Genomic DNA, 19,132 nt, shown 5'->3' on the forward strand with positions numbered 1-19,132 from the left:
TGTATTTTTTTATGTTTTTTTACACTTTTTTTCCCCTTTTTCTTTTGTGGATTCTGTTGTGCTTCTGAAGGGATGGAGAAGGTAAGTAAATTACATTTGTTTAGCCTACATCTAACAGAGTTTGAATATTTTCTACTCATTTATGTTCATCAACGTAAGGAAGCAGGAGCAGAGACAAGTTATTGATCACTTTAAAAACAGTACACCACATGGACCCTATATTTGCTTCTACAAACAATAACTGAATTCGATTAAGCTGAATGATATTTTATATTTTGGCCAAACTGATATAAAACTGCTGCTTTATATATCACTAAGTAGAAGAAAGGAAATTAAATACTCATAAGGAAAAAATAGTCATCATAGAAAGCCAGTGTGTGTGGCTGTTGCTGTGGCAGGAATGACGTTCTACGCCGGTTCTTACTGCAGCAGAGCTGAAGAAGCCTCTGGCTGAAGTCACTGTTGCTTCATCTCTGTATAGTGCAGAGGGTGTGCTTTGTTTTCCATTATTTTCTGACTTTCTGCGACATTCTTCTTTCTACAATCAGCTTAAGAGACTGCAAAGCGATTCTCATCACAAAGCCAGTCTTCATCAGTTTCTTGAGTCACTGGCCTTTTGATGGAGTTCCTTTTAAGCCAACAACCTGAGTTTAGGGTTTAAACACAAGCCAGTGTTGTGGAATCAGCTGAGTCATGACAACCTTGTTGCTAAAGAGGGTTGTGTTCCCCCTTGTCAGCGTGCCCTTACGAAAGCGCCAGTGCAGCTCTGTGACGATCTCTGTTGCCAGCTCAGTGGTGTATCAGCACACCATCAACTTTCCCCATTTCACCTCTTACACGCAGGACACCAATGCTCAATCAAGGCGCATCAGTCCCATCTTCATTGTGCTGTGAAAGAGCTTCTGGCCCTCATGCTGCTGGCCAAACAGATGGGTGCAAAGATAACTAAACTCCACCACAGACTTATAGCCGATATGCGACATCTTGCAATGAATGTTAGACAAATTGAGTTTCCTCAAGAAGTTTGTTATCCTTTCTCCCTTCTTGCAGTCAGTCACAATTGTTCCATTTCCTGTTCAGCCCAGGTAACCCAGGTATTTGTAGCCTCAGTCACCTCCACTTCTCCATCCTTGATAGAAATAGTATATGGCTTGCACCTCCTTCTGAAGTTCTTAATCGTCTTCTTTGTCTTCTCATTCAAGATGAGGTGATTGTTGCCACAAAGAGGGCAACCAGTTCCCTGCACTTAGTCTCTTGTGTAGTTTCACTTATAACACCCTACAACTGCACATAAGTTAGTCCAGCAGCCTCTTCTACTGACCACAGGGGGACAAATAAGAGGGAGGGGTTTCCTTCACATTTCCCCCACTGTGCTTCGCAGGTCGTACAAGATTGTTGCCATGGAAAGATGTCCTTAGCCAGACAATTAAGTCTTTGCTTTGTTTGTCTCAAGCACATTACCCCAACAAGCCTGTTCTTTGGCTATTATACTGTTGGCTAGCTCAGAAAATGTACTATTGTTTAAATGTTCATTTTGGACAGTTCCTTTTTTCCTGGCGCACCTCCCATACAGGCCAAGTGTATTCAGTTTCTTATATGATTGCAAAAAGATGCATTTTGATTTTTTTGGCATGTTTGCTGAGTTTCTGGGCTGAATTTAGTCTGAGCCCTTGATAGACTAAAAGCCATTTTCAGAACTTTTTTAGAAGGGCCTGAGAAAAAGGGCTTATTTTCCATAATAGCAGGATTACACCGTATACTTCAACAGAACACCGGGTCCCGGATATTAGAGATTTAAACAAGACAATTGGCACCTGTAACTATCTGAAGAGGTTGGAATCATCGATGCCTAATTAGGAAACTCTGCTTCTAATTTCTTCTAACTGCTTCTAATTTCGAGGATTAGAATATGTATTAGTACGGTACAAGAAAGTGATCAGGTTTTAGGTCACTTTTAGCCTTTTGAAAACATTGTTTGAAAGATGATCGGGGGTCTCCATGGGATGTCCTTACTATGAATAGTTGTCACTTGTCAGTTTTATCATAAAAACTGCTGTTTTTATCTTTCTCCAGATGAATCAAAGCCCAAGCCTAAGTAAGAGCCTCATCTCCTAACTAAGTTGTTAACACTCCACAGACATGAGGAAATTTAACGTGGCAAATTGTTCACATCTGCAGGTTTATGACAAATATTGCGGCCCCAAAGATCCCCGACGGGGACAAAGTGGACTTCGATGTGAGTCTTATTAAATGCCCCCTTCTCGATAGAAACGTCTATTTGGATCTCATCAGCCAAATATCTAGCAATTTGATCCCCTTACGTTACATTTCTGATGGCAGGACATCCACAGGAAGCGTCAGGAGAAGGATCTGGCTGAGCTGCAATCTTTGATTGAGGCTCACTTTATCCAGAGGAAGAAGGAAGAAGAAGATCTCATCGCCCTTGTTAACAGAATTGTGAGCATGTAGTTCTCAGAGAAATCCTAATATTTCTGTGCGCTCAAGAATGAGAGCTGTTTGACTTGTTTGCATGTTCTGGGTTCGTTTTTAGGAGAAGCGTCGCGCTGAGAGAGCTGAACAGCAGAGAGTCAGAGCAGAGAGGGAAAAGGAGAGACAGGCCAGACTTGCGGTATGGTTTCTGTGCACTTCGGCTTATTTCTTCACCCGACAGTACCAGGCAGCTTGAAATAAGTGTTACTTTTCTTCTAAATAATTCATCTGTGCAACACACAGGAGGAGAAGGAGCGAAAGGAGCAGGAGGAACAGCGTAAGAAGCACGATGACGACGCCAAGAAGAAGAAGGCCCTAACAAACATGACCCATCAGTACAGTGCTGGACAGAAGGTCTTTCCACTTTTTGTGGTTTATAGAGGCAATTTGTATGATCAACAGGCCTTTTTTAAAAAAAACAACAACTTTATACTTATTACTTATACTTATTTTTTAATGCAGATCTTCCTGATATGGTGGAAACTTTGAATGCAGAAACTTCTTCTTCTAATTTTTGCTGAAGTAAAAATCTAGATACTGCTTGAACCACTATAGCTATCAGTTTTATTCACAAGTAAAAGAGATATTATTTGATTGGTTATATGCTGAAGAAAGTGTCTCACAAAACAGTCTAGTTCCGCCTCTTGGTCAGATCAACATGTGTTTGTTCTTTGTTTCATTGACACAGAGCGAGAACAGGAAAGGGGCCAAGAAACAAACTGAGAGGGAGAAGAAGAAGAAGATCCTGGCTGAACGCAGGAAGGCTCTTAACATTGATCATCTGAGTGAGGATAAACTAAAGTACGACACAAGTCCGCTCCTTGTATCGTTGCCTGCATAATGTCTAAAACAATTGGCCTTGAATTTATTAATTCAACTTCATTTATAGGATGAATCCTAGCATTAACAGTCATTTTCCCAGTGCAGTGAGACTTGTGTCTGTGTTTAGGGAGAAGGCCAGTGAACTGTGGCAGTCGCTGATGGGGCTGGAGGCTGAGAAGTTTGATCTCGGTGACAAACTCAAAAGACAGAAATACGATGTAAGTCAGCCACTCCTCTTATCTAAACCTGCAACACTGATGTACCAGATCGTGACACAAGAGAAACATTTCCTACACAAACTTTCAGTGTCTCTTTACAGGTTAAAGTCAAACCGAGTCAAAATGTTATTTTTTCAGCTCTCAGATTCTTTAGAAACCTCCTTCGTACTTCAACAGCATCCTACGCTCTTTAACATTTGTTGCCTGTCTCTGCAGATTAACCAGCTTCTTGCTCGAGTGCAGGATCACCAGAAGTAAGTACTTGATTACTATTACCCACTGAATTTACCCACTGAAAATCAAACACAGCATGGAGTAAATCAATTGGACTTTCTCTGAATGCTAGAACATACTGGAGGTAATCTGTAGCCCTCTCTGAGACGCGATCGTTCTTCATCTCCACCTCAAACACTGCATGAAAATTGTTCTTGTAAACCTGCTGTGTATGCCAGCACCGACCTATGGCATTCTGTAACAAAACAATACAATAAGGAGAAGAAGAAAGAAAACAAACACCTGCCTGCATTTCAAGAAAAATGAAATTGTGTCACATCGTGATGCCAAGGAAACTTTCAAAAGATTTGCACTTAAAAGACTCATTTATTGTTACATTATAGTGTCTGAAACCATTCAAACGGAACCATTTCTGTCTTTACCATCAATACTCTGCCATGCAAGTCAAAATGGATCCTGTGCACTGATTTGTTGGATTTTTTTTTTTAAGCGTTGCAACTCATTTACTGTTTTTACTACGTCCTTCAGTGCCAAAGGTCGCGGGAAGGGAAAGATGGCCGGCCGCCTGAGGTAAAGCTGCTGCGAGATGGGAGTCGAAACAGACCTTCACTCCAGCGACTGACCCCCCCCGCCCCTCCGTGTCTACAGTGACAGTGACAGTGTTCTTTGTTCTGTTGTGTTGGGCGACATGTCAATCGTCAAGAGATCAAGACAATAAATAAACCCGTGCACTCACTGAAACCTCGCTGCAAACCATATCGACGGTCTGTGTGTACATTTGTCCAACATACAGTACAGCAAACACTTTTACAGAAAAAAAAATAAAAAGAATAACTAAAGCTGAAGTGCAACAAATGTGTCGGATTTAGCTTTGTTCCATGTCGATACAAAAATAATACTTTTATTAACAGGAAACAATGTGTAGAACTGGTTCATTTCACAATAAAAAAAAAAAAAAAAAAGATCTCAATCAAGTGCAATTCTTTGGGAAAAAAAAACACATTTTGCAAACATGTAATAAAGAGAGGATCTACATGTTTGATATGGTTTCGTCATCTCTAGCTTTAATTCAAATCTACAATAAGAGCAGACATTCCTCAGCAGTGCTCCACACGGTGGTGATGCATAAACATTATCCGTATATTCATCGGTTTAATTACATTATGAAAAATATAACGATCTAGGACAGGAGCCTCTGCAATGCTGACAAAAAGGGGACTGAAGCATACTGCTCCCCTTTATACCCAGTCCTCGTTCTGTACATTAAAACTATGGTTTGATATACACATATCCACACCAGTGCATTTTCAAGTCGGCTCTACAGTCTGAGGAGCTGCAGGACTCTGTAGAGGGAGGGGGTCGAGGGGGCCAACGGATGGTCCGTGAGAAGGAGGGTCCTGGAGGGATGAGGAGAAGGTGCCCTCACCACAGGTGGGTCTCTCTGATCTCTGCTATCACCTGGCTGGCTTTCTGCAAAGCCTGCGAACAGAGATGACGAAAGGGGTGGCAATTCAACAACTCTTATCTGTGGGTACATATGTATAACAAACTGTTGCGATAGCATTGTGCGTTTTTGTTTTTTTTGTATCGTACGTCGTATTTGTTCATACTGGCTTGTGAAAATATCCCTTTCTCAAGCACTGGGAATATAAGTGATGGAAGGCCACATATACAGGCTTCTTGGTTTACTGCAGCTCAGCAGGTAAAAAGGTTTCAGGGAAAACTAGCTTCTTTGTGTTTCTTCACATCCCATTTACCCAAGTGAGCGGCGAAATTTCAATGCCCCCGGGGGGAAAACTCATTCGTTATAGTAAGCCTTTGATTTGACACGTCAGAACAACCGATGTCTCACATTGTGTCAAAGAAAAAAAAAAATGAATGCATTTGTGCTCAATGATCCTGTGGGGATCCGATGCTCCTTTGAATTGGATATAAACATTTATCACATGTAACACACAATAATGAGCTGTGTTTGAGTGACACGGGCTCTTGTTCCTGCAGTCTGTGGGGACGTGTAGAGAATCTGTCACCTTCAGCATGTCGGCAGCCTCGTTGCGCCTCTGAGCCATGTCCTCGGACTCCGTCAGCAGGTCATTCAGCAGGGTCGTCTTGTATAACTGACCCACTAACTCGCTCTGCAGGCAGTCCTTGACGTGGTTCACTAGGAAGTGCATCACTGCCTTCGGTACACTGAAAGCCCAGCGGCAATATGTTGGGGATAATACGGCAAAGAAGGGATGAATACGGTTAGCGTTTCAGTGTTTGCTCCATGTTAGATTAGAAAAAGAAGAAAAACAAAAGCATTTTTAATGCCGCCAGTGTACCTGTCTTGGATATTTTTTCGAACAATCAGGAAGTACGACTTGATGAGTCTCTCGATGACCTCACAGTCTCTCTGCTCCCGAGCAGACAGCTTTCTGGAAACCGGAACCGGCTGGGAATGAAATCAAATTGACTCGTTAGGAGCAATAAATGACACGAGACCAGATAGAACGATACACTCACAGGCGTGAAAAAAATATAGATATACATGTATATTTAGAACTCGCACAGCAAAAGCACGCTTTGTGTTCAATACTCTGATGTAGAACAACAATCACAATCTGAGTTAGATTACTGGCAACCCTGAAGTTCAAGTATATGAAAGTAAAAAGTTGGCTGTTATCCTGCTTAAAGACCTCGACAGAACTTTGACCATGTTTAAAGCCCTTATAATAAAGGGGCCTCTTTTTGTCACCTATAAACAGGGATGCTTAAATCCCCAGGTTTTGGTTTCGTCTTTTCACACAAATGAATCCGAAAGAAACTCAGGCTTATGCTTGGTTCAGTGTTCTGCATATGGTTTGAGCTCAAACCATCTCTCCAGATAATCCAGACCAGCCTGAAGCGTGAGACGTCTTCCTCATCCTACCAGCGTCTCGACTGTGAGATGTTTCGATAACGTCTCAAAGTATTAATTAGCTTTATTTTCTGAATATGTAATTAATTACTTCTTACTTCATAGGTGCCAAAGTTTCTGTACACTGCTAAACCGAGAAATCAGTGGTGGGCCTGCAAGGCCTTCTCTGCTGGCCTAAAAAACATCTGAATCCCAGACTGATGTGATTCAGATAATACTTATTAAATAATTCCAAATAGTCTGTCCGCTTCCTTTCATAGCTTGAAATTGCTGATTCCAGACGTGTATTTTCATATTAAAGCATTTAACCAATTACATTTCAGCCATCATTTGTTGCCGGGGTCAAAGAAATCTGCCTGGAGGCCTTCACAATCAGCTCTGCAGGCCCTGTAGCATAAAATAAGTGCTTCAACCAATCAGATTTTGAGTTGGCGACACAAAGGTATTCTAGCAGGCGTACGGTGACACCAGCATATTCATACCCTTTGATTGGATAGTCAGAGAGTGAACTAGCCAGAGCTGGCAAACTGCATCTGTAGCGAGCTGCACGAGCAAAAATATAGTTGTGTTGATTTTATAGCTGTTTTGTCAACCCACAATGGCTGAAGGAGGAAAAGAAATAGATTTAAAACTTTAAAACTTATGAAACTTATGCCAGAAATACGACAGGGCAGGCTCGACTTTCAGCATTAGCTTCGATGGCGATAGAAAAGGACTACTTGATGGAACTGAAACGCACAGATAATCTGTACGACACAATAAAGCGGAAAGAAAGGAGGATGGATTTTCATGTACAAATAATCAGGATTTTTGGTGAGTAAAAGGTTGCTGCTTTAACAAATAATACGAGGTTGTTATTGATGCTTTTTTGTGTGTGTGGCAGCTGTAGCTGCAGTAGAAGGAGACTTATGCACCCCGGGTTTGTTTCTTCAATAAATGCATTTATTCTGGCTACACCAGTTATCTATCTGCGATGCAACAGCTCTATTATATTGCATTTCTGCATAAAAAGATGTTTTTTACAGCCATAAAATAATTATTGAGGGTGGATTGATTCAGACGGAGCACTACTGGAGGCTTAGGTGTGAAATGCACAACCCGCCACTGCCAGAAATACTGCATCTATCAACACAGTACCTACCACATCTAACAGGTTGACAGCATAGCCCCTCTGTGGACTTGCAGGTGGAAGGGACTGTGGCATGGTTCTGTCTGCACCCTCCTCCCCCTTCCTCAACATTCCCCTCCAGTTGCCCATCCCGCCATCTCCCTGCTCACTGACAAGAGCACTCTGAGCTCCACTGGCTGCTGCCTACAGAAGGCAAAGACACAGGGAAAAAGGAATGTGTCACGTGCATAAGGAGTGTGGAAAAGAGGTTAAATTGGCATTAAAAATATCATTTTTATAAAGTTTTTTTTAACAATAGCATGCCGCACGCCTTCTTTGATTTAAAAGCAAAGAAGTTCATCCAAAATGTTGTTCATTCTTTATTTTGCTATAGAAATGTGAAGAAATCCTCTTATATTGGTAATGGTATTATGAGATAATCCAAAAACAGAGATCCTCATAAATTGGACGTGTCATTACAGAAGATCTGAAAGATATCACACATTTCTACATCTTTGAATAAAAGCAGTTCAGGCCAACAGAAAGTTGAGTTGCATTTCTTTGTCAGAGCAAGCAGCGTGCATGAAAGAAACGGTTAGACCGTGGTTAGTAACCAGTTAGGCTAGGAGGGTTCAAATCTGTGCTTCCAACCCAAAGCACCTGTGGGGCATTAAGGGCACAACCAAATACCAAGGAAGAACAGTCAGATTTTTAAGGAATAAGAGTTCGGAGGTCAGTCGGGGGTCAGATGCAGACTATGCAGGCAGTTAGTGAACAGGACACACCTGGGTGGCCTCGCCCTCCAGGGCGAGAGACTCGGTGGGGGAGAGAGACTACAGAAAGACAAAAGGAGGAAAAGAATAGACAGAAAGCTGGTGCTACAAGCAGAGGTGCGTGGGAGTTTTACAAATTGTAATTTGAAGAGAATTACTAAACTAAGTCTGCAGCTGGCCGACACTTTTAAAGCATGAAAAAAAAAAAAAGAAAAAAAGAGTTAGTCCGACCAAAATCGTATGAAATCGAGCCTCTCAAAAAACTAACCGACACACACACGTAAGGCGGTTAGGGCTCCAGTCATTCTGTATGTACCCGCGCAGCGTAACGAGGCTCTTTTAGCAAAAACACTGAAGTGTTGGTGTAATACGTCCGAATTCACAATGAAGCTTCTGTCATTCACGTGTGTTTCTGATACTTTTGTCAGACGGCTAATCGCATCAGATATTGTGATGGAAAACCGGCCCGACATGATGACATGTCAACGCTCAGTCGCTTCAAGCATTTCCAGACTGATGCTCTGCTCGAATAAAAATTTACTGATTTATAACTGCAGCATCATATGCCAGAATTTCCATGAAAGTGACTTAAAGACTGTGCAGCGAATTCAGCTAAACTTGCATATATGATGCATATCTTGGCTTCGTGCGTGCATGCTGGGACACGGACGGTGGTCCAGTTAAATCGCCAAGTCGAACTGTGACCACAGCCTGACTCAGCTGCGCATGTAACGGCGCTAAGGGCAGCCTGACGATAGAAAATGTGCTAAAGCCTGCACAGCTTCTTCTGTAACAGAAGCAGGGTGGTGCGCCGACAGGTACCTTGTCTCTGGGAACTGCAGGAGGCAAGTCTCTCAGTCTGTTCCGCCTTTGCTCCTGCAAAAACAACAAGTATCACAGATGAACCGACATAAACGGGAGGAGGAGCAAAGAAAAAGGGGGAAAAAAAGAGCAGAGGTTCACTTCTTACTTCCAGATTATTGTTCATGAGGCCACAGGCATCAGCAAAGTCTGGGTGTTTGGTGTTGATATAGGCCAGCTCAATAGCAACCAGGTTATGAACCTGCGAAGAGACGAAGCAAATGGATCAACCAAACAGCAACTTCCCTTAAGATTTCAGGATCGGAGACATTTGTGGGCGCAGTCCTGACCATTTCATTTGTGACAGGGAGTCTCTTTCTGAGAAGGGAGGTGACCACTTCGACTATGGCATCGTGGAGCTTTGGAAACCTCAACAACTCCTGCGGAGATGAACCATTATGTTTAGCCTTCTCCATTCACCCCATTCCTCTGCCTGTCAGTCATTAGTAGCACTAATAAATATGCGAGCGCTTGTCTCACCTGTGTGCTGTAGTTGCTGCAGTGTTGGATGATCCTCTGCATCTCCTCGTGGACGAGCTCCACGCAGCGCAGGCTGGGCTCCTCCAGGCGTTTGACCTGCCGTTTCACAAGCAGCTCGAACGAAACCTCAGGCACGAATAAAGCAGGCCTTGGGCCCTGTCAGGGGAATTTAATCCGTGAGCCTTCGAGAACATGCTTGTTGATACAAAAGCCTCAGAGGAGAGCGGCAGCAGGGACCCACCGTTGCATTTCTGATCGCTGTCAGCACGTCAATGGTTGTCAGGCCGCCCAGAGGATCAACAGACTCTAACGTGCGACCAAACGTCTCGTGAAATATATAACAGATTCTTGCTCCACCACATCTGGAGAGAAAAAAAAAAAAGGAGACTTCATTTAAATGCAGGCAGAATTTGCTTCCAGCTGATTATTCGCCAGCAGCACCCCTCAGTGGTGCATGGCAGAACCTGCAGCGCAGTGGGTTGTGTAACTCACAATTCAGCTGTCTCGATGTACTTGGCCGTGCCCTCTATAGTGTTGCAGTACTCTGCAGCAAACTTGGTGATAAGCTGCAGCAACGTGGCGCTCTTGTCGTCGACGGGTTCGCCGTAACTGTTCAGTAAAGACTGGTACTGCGCCGCCAGCACATTGATCCTCGTCTTCAGCTCAGGAAGGCAGTCTCGAATGTGATGCATCAGTAACCTAAGAAGATAAGATAAGAAAATAGTTGTGAATATCCCAAGTGTCTGAAACATCCCATCAGTTAAGTCCCAAAACAGTAAATAAACAAAATTCAAAAGATGAACAGAACACATCTGTCCTGAGTTACCGGTTTAATGTTCTCGCCAGAAATTTGGTTCCATTTCTATTTGCCAGAGATGGGTACTTCTTCTGCAAGAAGGCATATTCATCACGGATAGAATCGGCCACCGACTTCTTCTGGTTGATATCCAACTGACTCCTGAGAAAAGCGCACGCAAAATACTCATCAGGATGCGCTGTTCTTAAAAAGCTTAGTTCTAGCTTTACAGCGCTGCCCTCAACGCGACTTCACTCTTCACCTGTTAACAACCCCAATGATTCCCAGTTTGACCGGGATGACTCTGCCCATCAAGACATCCATGGCATCTGTGCCGGCGTCCATCAGATCCAGCTTGGTCACCACAGCGAGCGTCCTCCTGCCTAAAGAGAGCAACATGCTCAGCTAGCAACAAACGCACTGCTGAGGCAAAGGATGCCGAGAGCACATGACAGAGAAGGTGGAAATGAGGGGAACGGGGAGGCAGGAAAAAGGAACTAAACAATATCGGCGTTTTACCATCAGGGTCAACCTCCCGGGCCACTTTGAGAGCCTCTGAGGTTGCCATGTCTGTGTTGGCGGCAGTCACAGCCAGGATGATGGAGTTAGGGTTGGAGATGTATTTTAGAATCAGCTCCCTGATCTGGATCTCGATGTCTTTGGGCTGATCTCCCACAGGTACCTGTTCCAAAAGAACACACCGAAGCCGTCAAGCTACGACAGAGTTCAACAAATGACGTTTTTTTAAATCATTTACTGGGACTGGGACTGGATAGCATAGTGGTATGATTGCCACCTTTCATGTGGGTGACCTGGGTTCAAATCCCCTACATGAAAGGTATTACAACCACCAGTAGGGGTGAGACCGATAGGGTAAGACCCCCTTACCCTATCTGCCTACCTGTAAGTTGCTTTGGATAAAAGCGTCTGCTAAATGCATAAACATTTTTTTTTTTTTTTAAAACAAACAAATAGTCACAATGACAACGGAAGCAACACGTGTTCAACACTTCTCCTCCGAATCTGCTTTCACATCAGAAACAAAAGAAAGAAACGGAACGTCTCACCTTGGTGATGCCGGGAAGGTCCACTAATGTGAGGTTCACAACGTGGGGGGAGAAGATTTTCAGATGAATGGGTTCATCACTGATACCCTAGAAAAAAAAAAAGGTGAATTCAGATAGATGCTGATATTTAAAGACGACCCAGTGCCTTCATTGATATGTTTTTTTTTTTTTTTGTTCGCTCTGAGAAAGCAATCAGCATACCTTGTTAATACCAGAAATTCTGTCTGTTTCCGCTTCAATTTCTTGTCTGATTTCCTCAAAGTCCATGTAGATCTGAAAGGGAAAAGGTAAGCGCGGTAATAACCAGCAACCAGCGATCCAGAGAAACCCTGATTAATGTCACGAGTCTATCAGGACATCGTAAGGGCTCCTTTGTTCAATCGTTGCACATGGAGCTCAGCAATGGAGGACATTCCCCTAACAGCCAAATAGATATTTTTAGCAGCAGACGGGGTGTGCGCCTGCTCCCATTACAGGTTATAGATCTTGCTGTCGAATCTACTTCTGATGTTGATGATAAATCTGAGGTTTCATGCACAGTGGAGGAGGGATGGAAACGTCCAGTGAGTTTTGCTTTCTGGCAGATGAGAATGAGTAGCCCACCTTGTTTTTGGTGTGCAGGAATTTGCCCCACTCCTCTCCCTCGATGCCTGCAGGAACACAAGTCGAGGACAGATGTTGTGGTTACGTGACAGATCTGATCGTAAGAACAGCGTTACTATGACAACCATCTCCTTGCTAATGTCTCATGGGAGGGTTTTTCTACAGGCCAAGATGGGATGGAAAAACTCTCCAGAGCAAAGATGCACAGCTGAAGAGCTTAAAAAAGAAAGAAAAAACAAAAAAACAGTGGAACATCTCTCGCTCTGGCACACTGATAATGGAAGCTAATCAAAAGCAAGGGCAAAGTAAAAATATGGGAAGCAAGGACTTAAGGCAATAACTTAGCAGAGGCTAAACGAACAAAGCCACCGTTTTGCTACAATAAACAAGTGTGGAGTCTGTAAGTCATCTCGAGGAAGCTGATCTTTTTACTATGATGAGATCAAAATCATAGCATGGCTGCTTCTAAGAACATAAGATGCATCTGTTAAAAGATCGATCCTCCCTTTGACAACAATATGCTAACTCCTTTTTTTCTAACTTCAACTTACAGAGACCAGCCGACATGGAAAGAGGGGCCTAAAATGAGTTAACGAAGTCATGTGGTTTGGCAGCTTTGAAAAGCAAGGCAGCAGAGAGAGCGAAAGAGCTAGGACGGAGAGGAAGGGGTGGGGAAGGTGAGGAGGTTATGACATACAGACACAGAAAGACAAAGAACAAGGAAAAGGAGACCTCTGCAAAGGCGTCCATTTCTCTTGGATTCTGTGGTTAAAGAGAGACGACAGGAGACAAAGGGGTTAACCGGACTATCTGCAGCCCCTGCATGAGCGCCTGCTGCAATGCAGAGTCCCTCCGAGGCTATTCCCAGAGGACAGCATTGGATTAAAGCAGCATATTGGCACATATCAGCCCCTTGTTTTGTTTTTTCCCCACTGAGGCCCACATGATATCAGACCTGACTTTAAGATAACAAGCTATCCCTTCATCAGCCAGTACAAAGACATTTTAAAGATAGGAGTTCAGACTGGTTATGATAGCGTAAAAGTCCCCTGATCACAGAGAGAATCATTTTAAAGAATTCATTTTACTTTACATCTCACTAAATGCATTACGTACTGACAATCAAGTTATTTAGTTTATGGAGAAATAAGGATTACAAACAACTTTAGGATAACCAAACTACATGACAGATACAGAAGAGGAGGAGGAGAGTGATGGTACCATTCTCTTCATTGGTTTTCCTGCGGTCCTCGGGGTCGATGTGCACAAGCTGTAGGATGAGGGGCCGACGAGTGACGACGCCAGTGCCGCGAGGCAGAATGTCCCGGCCTACTAAGCTTTCTAACACAGAACTCTTACCACTGCTCTGTAACAAAGGGAAAAAAAAGGGAACTAAGCAGCAGCAGCAACAACAACAACATCAAAACAAAACCACCAAAAGGTGATGACTTGACAGCAGAAAAAACCTCAATATGCAAACACAGACCAAACACGCTACGCTGGTGTTTTATTCTGTTCAATCTTTAAGGCCACTTTGACCGAACAAACTCAGGAGGCTTTGACTGAATTTGCAGCTGAGGAATTAAGCGTCTAAATTTAGCTCCTCGGCCATAGTTAGGGGTTCCCAAAAAGTCCTTCCACCTTGGGATGGAGCTAACAAGGAGACGTTGACAGTTCTGACAGTGGACAAGCCAGGTTTGAGACAGATCCAGGCCTACTAAGATCTGATTAACTCAAATACATCACTTAAAATGGAAGGGCACTTATTTCCTCTGTAGGAGATGAGGGCTAAAACTGTGAAGTAAGCCTAATGTTGTTCTGACTAATATGAGTAGGTCTAATGATGTATAACACAAAGTCTCAGTAACATTTGACACGTAGTCCAAGTCTCTGCAGAACAGGGGTGATAAGGGTTAGGGACGATAAGGGAAAACGTTCTTTGGTGGTGCCTTGTATCACGAACAACCTCGGACACCGGCCAAAATGTCTGAGACGGTCGTATCCTATTAGCTAAGCAGTGGAAGTAAACCTGTTAGACAAAACCGGCCACTTTAAACCAATTAGGCTCCAGTGTTTACACACGGCACTGACTCGCTTTTATAGTCGTGAATAGTTTCTGTTGGCGTTGACTTGTACTGTGTTGTAGTTTAATGACAGGTGTATGAGATAGAAACCGAAACATTTTGTTAGGCTGCCCAGCTAGATTAGATTTGATCAGTTTTAGCTTGAAACGTGAAACTTCTCATTCAACATAGGACGAAAGATCGTTGGTCTCAGGAGAATCTAGGCCTTAAAATCAAATAATGTTTAAGGTCAGGTTATAGCCAGTGGATAAACATTTCTGTCAAATGTCAGTCAAAATACAGCTGCTATTACGCGAGATCACAAGTAGCTAATGCTAACTGATTGATATGGAAGCTAAAACGAAAGTTTAAATCTAAGTGTAAAGTCAGTGCAAACAGTTAAGAGTATTTCACCTGCTTGAAATGGACATGAAAAACAAAAGAAACAGCCAAAACAATTAGTTTGCGCAGGCTAACTAACTTGCTAGCGTTTAAGCCAACAGACGTTTCTCACCTGGGTTCCGACAACAACTATCTGCGGCAGTTGAATTATATCTGCGCCGACTGTGTTAAATACATCTTGTAGTTTGTTTATGACAGGTATGAGGGCCTCCATTAGCTCCGATACAAATCCCGACCTGTCAAATACAAAACTTTCTTGACGTTACCGTACACGGGCACAAAGTCATTCAATGTCCCACAGCTAAAGCTACTAGTGGCGACTCTTAGATTTGCCTACATCTGCGCAAACAGTTGCACTGGGTTGCATCATGGGAGCTAGAGTTCGAAAGCGTCCCGCTGGAAATCCGTCCGTTAAGTGTTCGAACTATGCTAAACTACATTTCCTATAGCTGACAGTGCGCTCTATGCCGCACCAATGAAAAGTCTTTTTTTTTTCTCTCAACGAAGCAGTAACCAAGGAGACCAAATATTTTGTTGCTCATCTCACGAACGATGCGTTCGTGCGTGGTGAAAACATTCCACCCTTCATTACTTTGAAATGTTGCTTATTTTGCCGTGTTTTATACCGTCATAAACGTCTTCCTAAATAGTTTCGGCCTGATTTTGACTCCCACATGACTTCAGCACCACTACTACTGTATGCTGGAAAGTCAGTCTGTCTTTGTCTTTTAAAATAATGACATTGAACCATGTTTTTTTCCAAACTGCCATCACCAATTTCCCACTCTTCCACCAGACACATGAATCTGAAAACTGTTAAATGATTTATTTACAAAATTTAAAGTGCTAGTGGTTATTTCACAACAAAATCATTGTACGGAGGTAAATTAATATTGCACAACACGCTGTCAGGGATGTGGGAAAAGATACAGCAGTCAACACTGCTCAACTGACATCTGCTGAGCACCCCATATTTTTATGTCAACATACACCGACATTGTGGTAGGTTAGTACACTTACAATGAGAAAGACAAAAACAAAAAGAACTATTTACAGCATTTCACACACATATTTTATTTATAGAAACACCAAGCCTTGTAGTCAGCTTACTCGTCTGCTTTATTGGGCCTCTACAACTTACTTTCACAAAGTTCTTTTTCTGACACCGTCTCACCACTCAAATGAGGAAAGAGAGGAGGGGAAAGAAGTGCCGCTTATATACAGTACAATAAGAATGTATGAGTGTTTGTGTGAATGAGAGACACATTGTAAAGCGCTTTGAAGAATCTAGATAAGCTTAAAAGGCACTATATATAAGTGAGAACCAGTTATCATTTATTGTGGGGTGCACCTACAGTTTTGCCATTCTAATAAAAGTGTTGTTTTAACAACTGGAATAGGTTAGAAGCAGACCATCTTTAAATAGTTGCAAATGAAAACAGAATGCTATAAACATCACAGTTAATAACAATGTTATGATAATGGTGTTCAGTCCTGTAGATCTAAGTCTCTGCCACTATGAACATACTTGTTCCCTACTTATATTTTTTGGTTTATAGGTATTTACAATTATGCCGATGGTGGTTTATCCACAAATGATACGACAGTAAATGTTTAAAAGGATGTCACTGGCACTGTAGAGTACAGAAATGTTGCCAGCCGATACAGTACAAACCACAAACCAAACTGCAGAAGGGGGAACAGTTTTTTTTTGTGAGAACTACTGCGCATCTGACATCTATATGCCACTATGTCTACTATGGTTTCTGCCTTTAATTACAATTAAATACAGCATAGCAGAGCCTAGATACCAACAACTGCATATGGATGATTGGTTATGCTCCCACACTTGTTCCTGTGTCTTACTGAGCAAAACTGTCATTTTTCCACAATTTCTATGTTAATTCTGGCAAATTCCATTACTGTGAGAAGGTGCTTACTTCAGCAGTGGCAAAATAATAACTACATTCATATACAAATCCAATTCTGGAAACTCAAAGTCATTGCGCAACATCACTGCTTGCTAATATTTCAAAGCATTTGGATCAATTGGTCCTGTTAAGGCAATTTTAACTGAGAAATCATTTCACGATGCCGTGCAGTCTGTGTATGTGGTCACCATGTTTCCTCTGCGCTGGGTTACTGTTCTGCAGTGCTGTTTAGATGCACCATGAAACCGGCTTTCAGTCTGTTTGGCGTGTCTATCAAAAGTAAACATTTTCTCGACGTCATCGTACATGTCGTCAAAGATACCTCCTTGAAAGTGTCTCTTGTGTTTGCTGTGGGACTCTTTATGGGACCTGGAGTGTTCTTCGAAGTGTCTTCGGTGACGGGCATGCCGATTTTGGCTGTAGATATTGAAGTCCTTAAACATGTCATCAAAGTTGAAGCTGAATGTTTGGTGAGCGCCCGTCCTGTGTCTGCCTTGCGTCTCCCCAGTGAAAAGTGTGGAGCCACCAAACTGATCATACTCTCTTCTTCTCGTCTCGTCTGACAAAATTTCATAAGCTGTGCGTGAGAAAGAGAGACATCAATGCAGGAGAGGTTTTCTATGGCATAACTAGAAAAACAGTGACTGATTAAGCCCTTAATAAGAGGGATGTATATTATAAACAGATGATCCATGACATGAGAAACTGCAGATGCAAATATTCTAGGTGTCTGGATATATAATTATACAATCTTACAACCACAGTCCAAGTAAGATAAAAAAAAAAGATTAGCAAAAAAAAATTGTTGTATATCCACTTTTTTACAATATTATGTCATCCTTATAAGGACTGATATAATGGTGGGGTTGCAATGACAAAAGCCCTTTTGAGACTTAGCGACTAAAGGCCCAGCAGCCTTAAAACTACTGGAACTTTGTGTTTCTGTTGTGCTGCAGGAAACTTTTTGTTGGTAATAGTTACAATCCACTCATCCCCTTACATGTAAGGATTCAAATCAGTACAAATTGCACTAACTGAGTTGAGAAAACAGGCTAAACATGACTCAGGCTAAACATGACTCAGGCTAAACATGACTCAAAATGTCACTTTAAAACGAGAATGTTCCCATAAGCAGGAAATCTATTCAAATCAACTGTACCTTCAGCAATTTCCCTGAACCTCACTTCAGCGTCCGGGCTCTTGTTCTTGTCTGGGTGATATTTCATCGCGAGCTTGTGGAAAGCCTTTTTTATCTGGCGCTCCGAGGCACCTCTGGGCACTCCCAGAATGTCATAGTAGTCCTTCTTGGCCAGTATCAGCTCTGTTATCACGAAGATGCACACTGCAAACGTTAGGACAGACTGTGCAGCTGCCATGGCTCCACTGCTCCCTGCATTCAAGAGAGAAAATGACCAGTTGGTATGGACTCTACAGTGAAGCTCCATTGACCACAGCACCACTAAACATATATCATAATCAACTGAGCAACAACAATTAACATAGCAGAACTACCTTAGCTAAGCTGGATAACACTGCATATAATTTTTTAGCCAATTACATTAGACAGTTTATAAAAACGATGGTTTCTTATTATTTTACGTTATCTTAAACGCAACAGTGACATTCGGCTTTACCAATATTTGAAAAAATGAAAAAAATCTACTCGTACGAAAAACCACCACGCAAGTGAGCGTTGAAGTTGAGATGAATTTCATAATGGCCATGTTACATCAATCTCTTTAAACATTAGCTAACAGAAGCGAGTGTCCGAACAGACTCCTCTCCCTCGGGCTCGCATCACCTACCCTTTATGAGGAGTCGGCTGTGTCTCCTTCGGTATTCAGACTGCCTTTAACTATTTAACCAACGCCAAACATAATGGTGTTACGGCATTAACCGTATTATCGAGGGATAGCGGTCAAAAACCGGTTAATTTTCCTTTCTTCTTCGCTGGTGGAGCTGAAATTTGGTGAGCAGAAGCAGCAAGTTTGCGTTTTTCTGCCCCCTGTTGGGCATTGCTGTTGTTGCCCCCTCTTCTGTTGCCTCACAGTGACCCTGTGAATCATTGGGTGGTAATGATGAGCAGGTTTGGTATTGATTAATTAATGTTATCAGAATTACGTTATCTGATTACATAAAGGCAACAATGACAATATCTTACATGAAAACATATGTGATGATGACTGTTCACGATCCATTTTATTACTATTTCCTTTAATACAGTTTATACTAATAACAAAGAGTGCTACGCGGTTTGTATTTAGTGTCTGGCAACATTTAAAAGTACCATGGCATGACCCAAACCTTGCTTACGCTCTCAGCTCTTTATCAGACATATTACAATATTTTACATACTTATTCTTGCAAAGTTCATGGCACCGTTTT

At 42.4% G+C, this 19,132-nt stretch overlaps 3 protein-coding genes across 7 annotated transcripts; 1 reads left to right on the forward strand and 2 right to left on the reverse strand.

Annotated features, from left to right (window-relative positions):
• Positions 1-2,004: 2,004 nt before the first annotated feature.
• Positions 2,005-4,423, forward strand: tnnt2d (troponin T2d, cardiac). Its single transcript, XM_072386175.1, has 9 exons — positions 2,005-2,095; positions 2,179-2,236; positions 2,341-2,457; positions 2,552-2,629; positions 2,734-2,844; positions 3,179-3,291; positions 3,440-3,530; positions 3,747-3,784; positions 4,293-4,423. The coding sequence occupies exons 2-9, from the start codon at positions 2,183-2,185 to the stop codon at positions 4,336-4,338; spliced, it is 648 nt and encodes a 215-aa protein (XP_072242276.1). The 5' UTR covers positions 2,005-2,095; positions 2,179-2,182; the 3' UTR covers positions 4,339-4,423.
• A 378-nt stretch (positions 4,424-4,801) lies between these two features.
• Positions 4,802-15,157, reverse strand: dnm1l (dynamin 1-like). 4 transcript variants are annotated; one of them, XM_072386173.1, is made up of 20 exons: positions 14,929-15,157; positions 13,573-13,717; positions 13,084-13,113; positions 12,352-12,398; positions 11,950-12,021; positions 11,749-11,835; positions 11,201-11,363; positions 10,944-11,064; positions 10,712-10,843; positions 10,378-10,584; positions 10,127-10,247; positions 9,886-10,041; positions 9,696-9,785; positions 9,515-9,607; positions 9,367-9,420; positions 8,557-8,604; positions 7,805-7,975; positions 6,089-6,198; positions 5,795-5,954; positions 4,802-5,243 (listed from the first exon to the last, which is right to left on the reverse strand). In XM_072386173.1, exons 1-20 carry the CDS (start codon positions 15,028-15,030, stop codon positions 5,187-5,189), a joined length of 2,166 nt encoding a protein of 721 aa, XP_072242274.1. In that variant the 5' UTR covers positions 15,031-15,157; the 3' UTR covers positions 4,802-5,186. The 4 variants fall into 4 exon arrangements, with proteins under 4 accessions (XP_072242274.1, XP_072242272.1, XP_072242275.1 ...); XM_072386171.1 differs by lacking the exon at positions 13,084-13,113; XM_072386174.1 differs by lacking the exon at positions 8,557-8,604.
• Positions 15,158-15,617: 460 nt separating this feature from the next.
• dnajb9a (DnaJ heat shock protein family (Hsp40) member B9a) lies at positions 15,618-18,715 on the reverse strand. 2 transcript variants are annotated; one of them, XM_072386176.1, is made up of 3 exons: positions 18,553-18,715; positions 17,907-18,137; positions 15,618-17,324 (listed from the first exon to the last, which is right to left on the reverse strand). In XM_072386176.1, the coding sequence occupies exons 2-3, from the start codon at positions 18,121-18,123 to the stop codon at positions 16,903-16,905; spliced, it is 639 nt and encodes a 212-aa protein (XP_072242277.1). In that variant the 5' UTR covers positions 18,124-18,137; positions 18,553-18,715; the 3' UTR covers positions 15,618-16,902. The 2 variants fall into 2 exon arrangements, with proteins under 2 accessions (XP_072242277.1, XP_072242278.1); XM_072386177.1 differs by lacking the exon at positions 18,553-18,715 and adding an exon at positions 18,382-18,530.
• Positions 18,716-19,132: the final 417 nt, after the last annotated feature.

This window comes from Leuresthes tenuis, unplaced genomic scaffold (assembly GCF_036924035.1).
Source record: "Leuresthes tenuis unplaced genomic scaffold, fLeuTen1.0.hap1 SCAF_5, whole genome shotgun sequence".
Lineage (NCBI taxonomy): Eukaryota > Metazoa > Chordata > Actinopteri > Atheriniformes > Atherinopsidae > Leuresthes > Leuresthes tenuis.

Bases quoted from the DNA above. Each gene is read 5' to 3' on its own strand.
- tnnt2d (XM_072386175.1), top strand. From the start codon at position 2,183: ATGACAAATATTGCGGCCCCAAAGATCCCCGACGGGGACAAAGTGGAC. The intron at 2,630-2,733 runs GTATGGTTTCTG...TGCAACACACAG, and splicing joins AGAGACAGGCCAGACTTGCG to GAGGAGAAGGAGCGAAAGGA. The intron at 3,531-3,746 runs GTAAGTCAGCCA...CTGTCTCTGCAG, and splicing joins TCAAAAGACAGAAATACGAT to ATTAACCAGCTTCTTGCTCG.
- dnm1l (XM_072386173.1), bottom strand. From the start codon at position 15,030: ATGGAGGCCCTCATACCTGTCATAAACAAACTACAAGATGTATTTAAC. The intron at 9,608-9,695 runs GTCAGGACTGCG...GTCTCTTCGCAG, and splicing joins TCCCTGTCACAAATGAAATG to GTTCATAACCTGGTTGCTAT. The intron at 8,605-9,366 runs GTACCTGTCGGC...GTCTTTCTGTAG, and splicing joins CTGCAGTTCCCAGAGACAAG to TCTCTCTCCCCCACCGAGTC.
- dnajb9a (XM_072386176.1), bottom strand. From the start codon at position 18,123: ATGGCAGCTGCACAGTCTGTCCTAACGTTTGCAGTGTGCATCTTCGTG. The intron at 17,325-17,906 runs GTACAGTTGATT...TCTCACGCACAG, and splicing joins GTTCAGGGAAATTGCTGAAG to CTTATGAAATTTTGTCAGAC.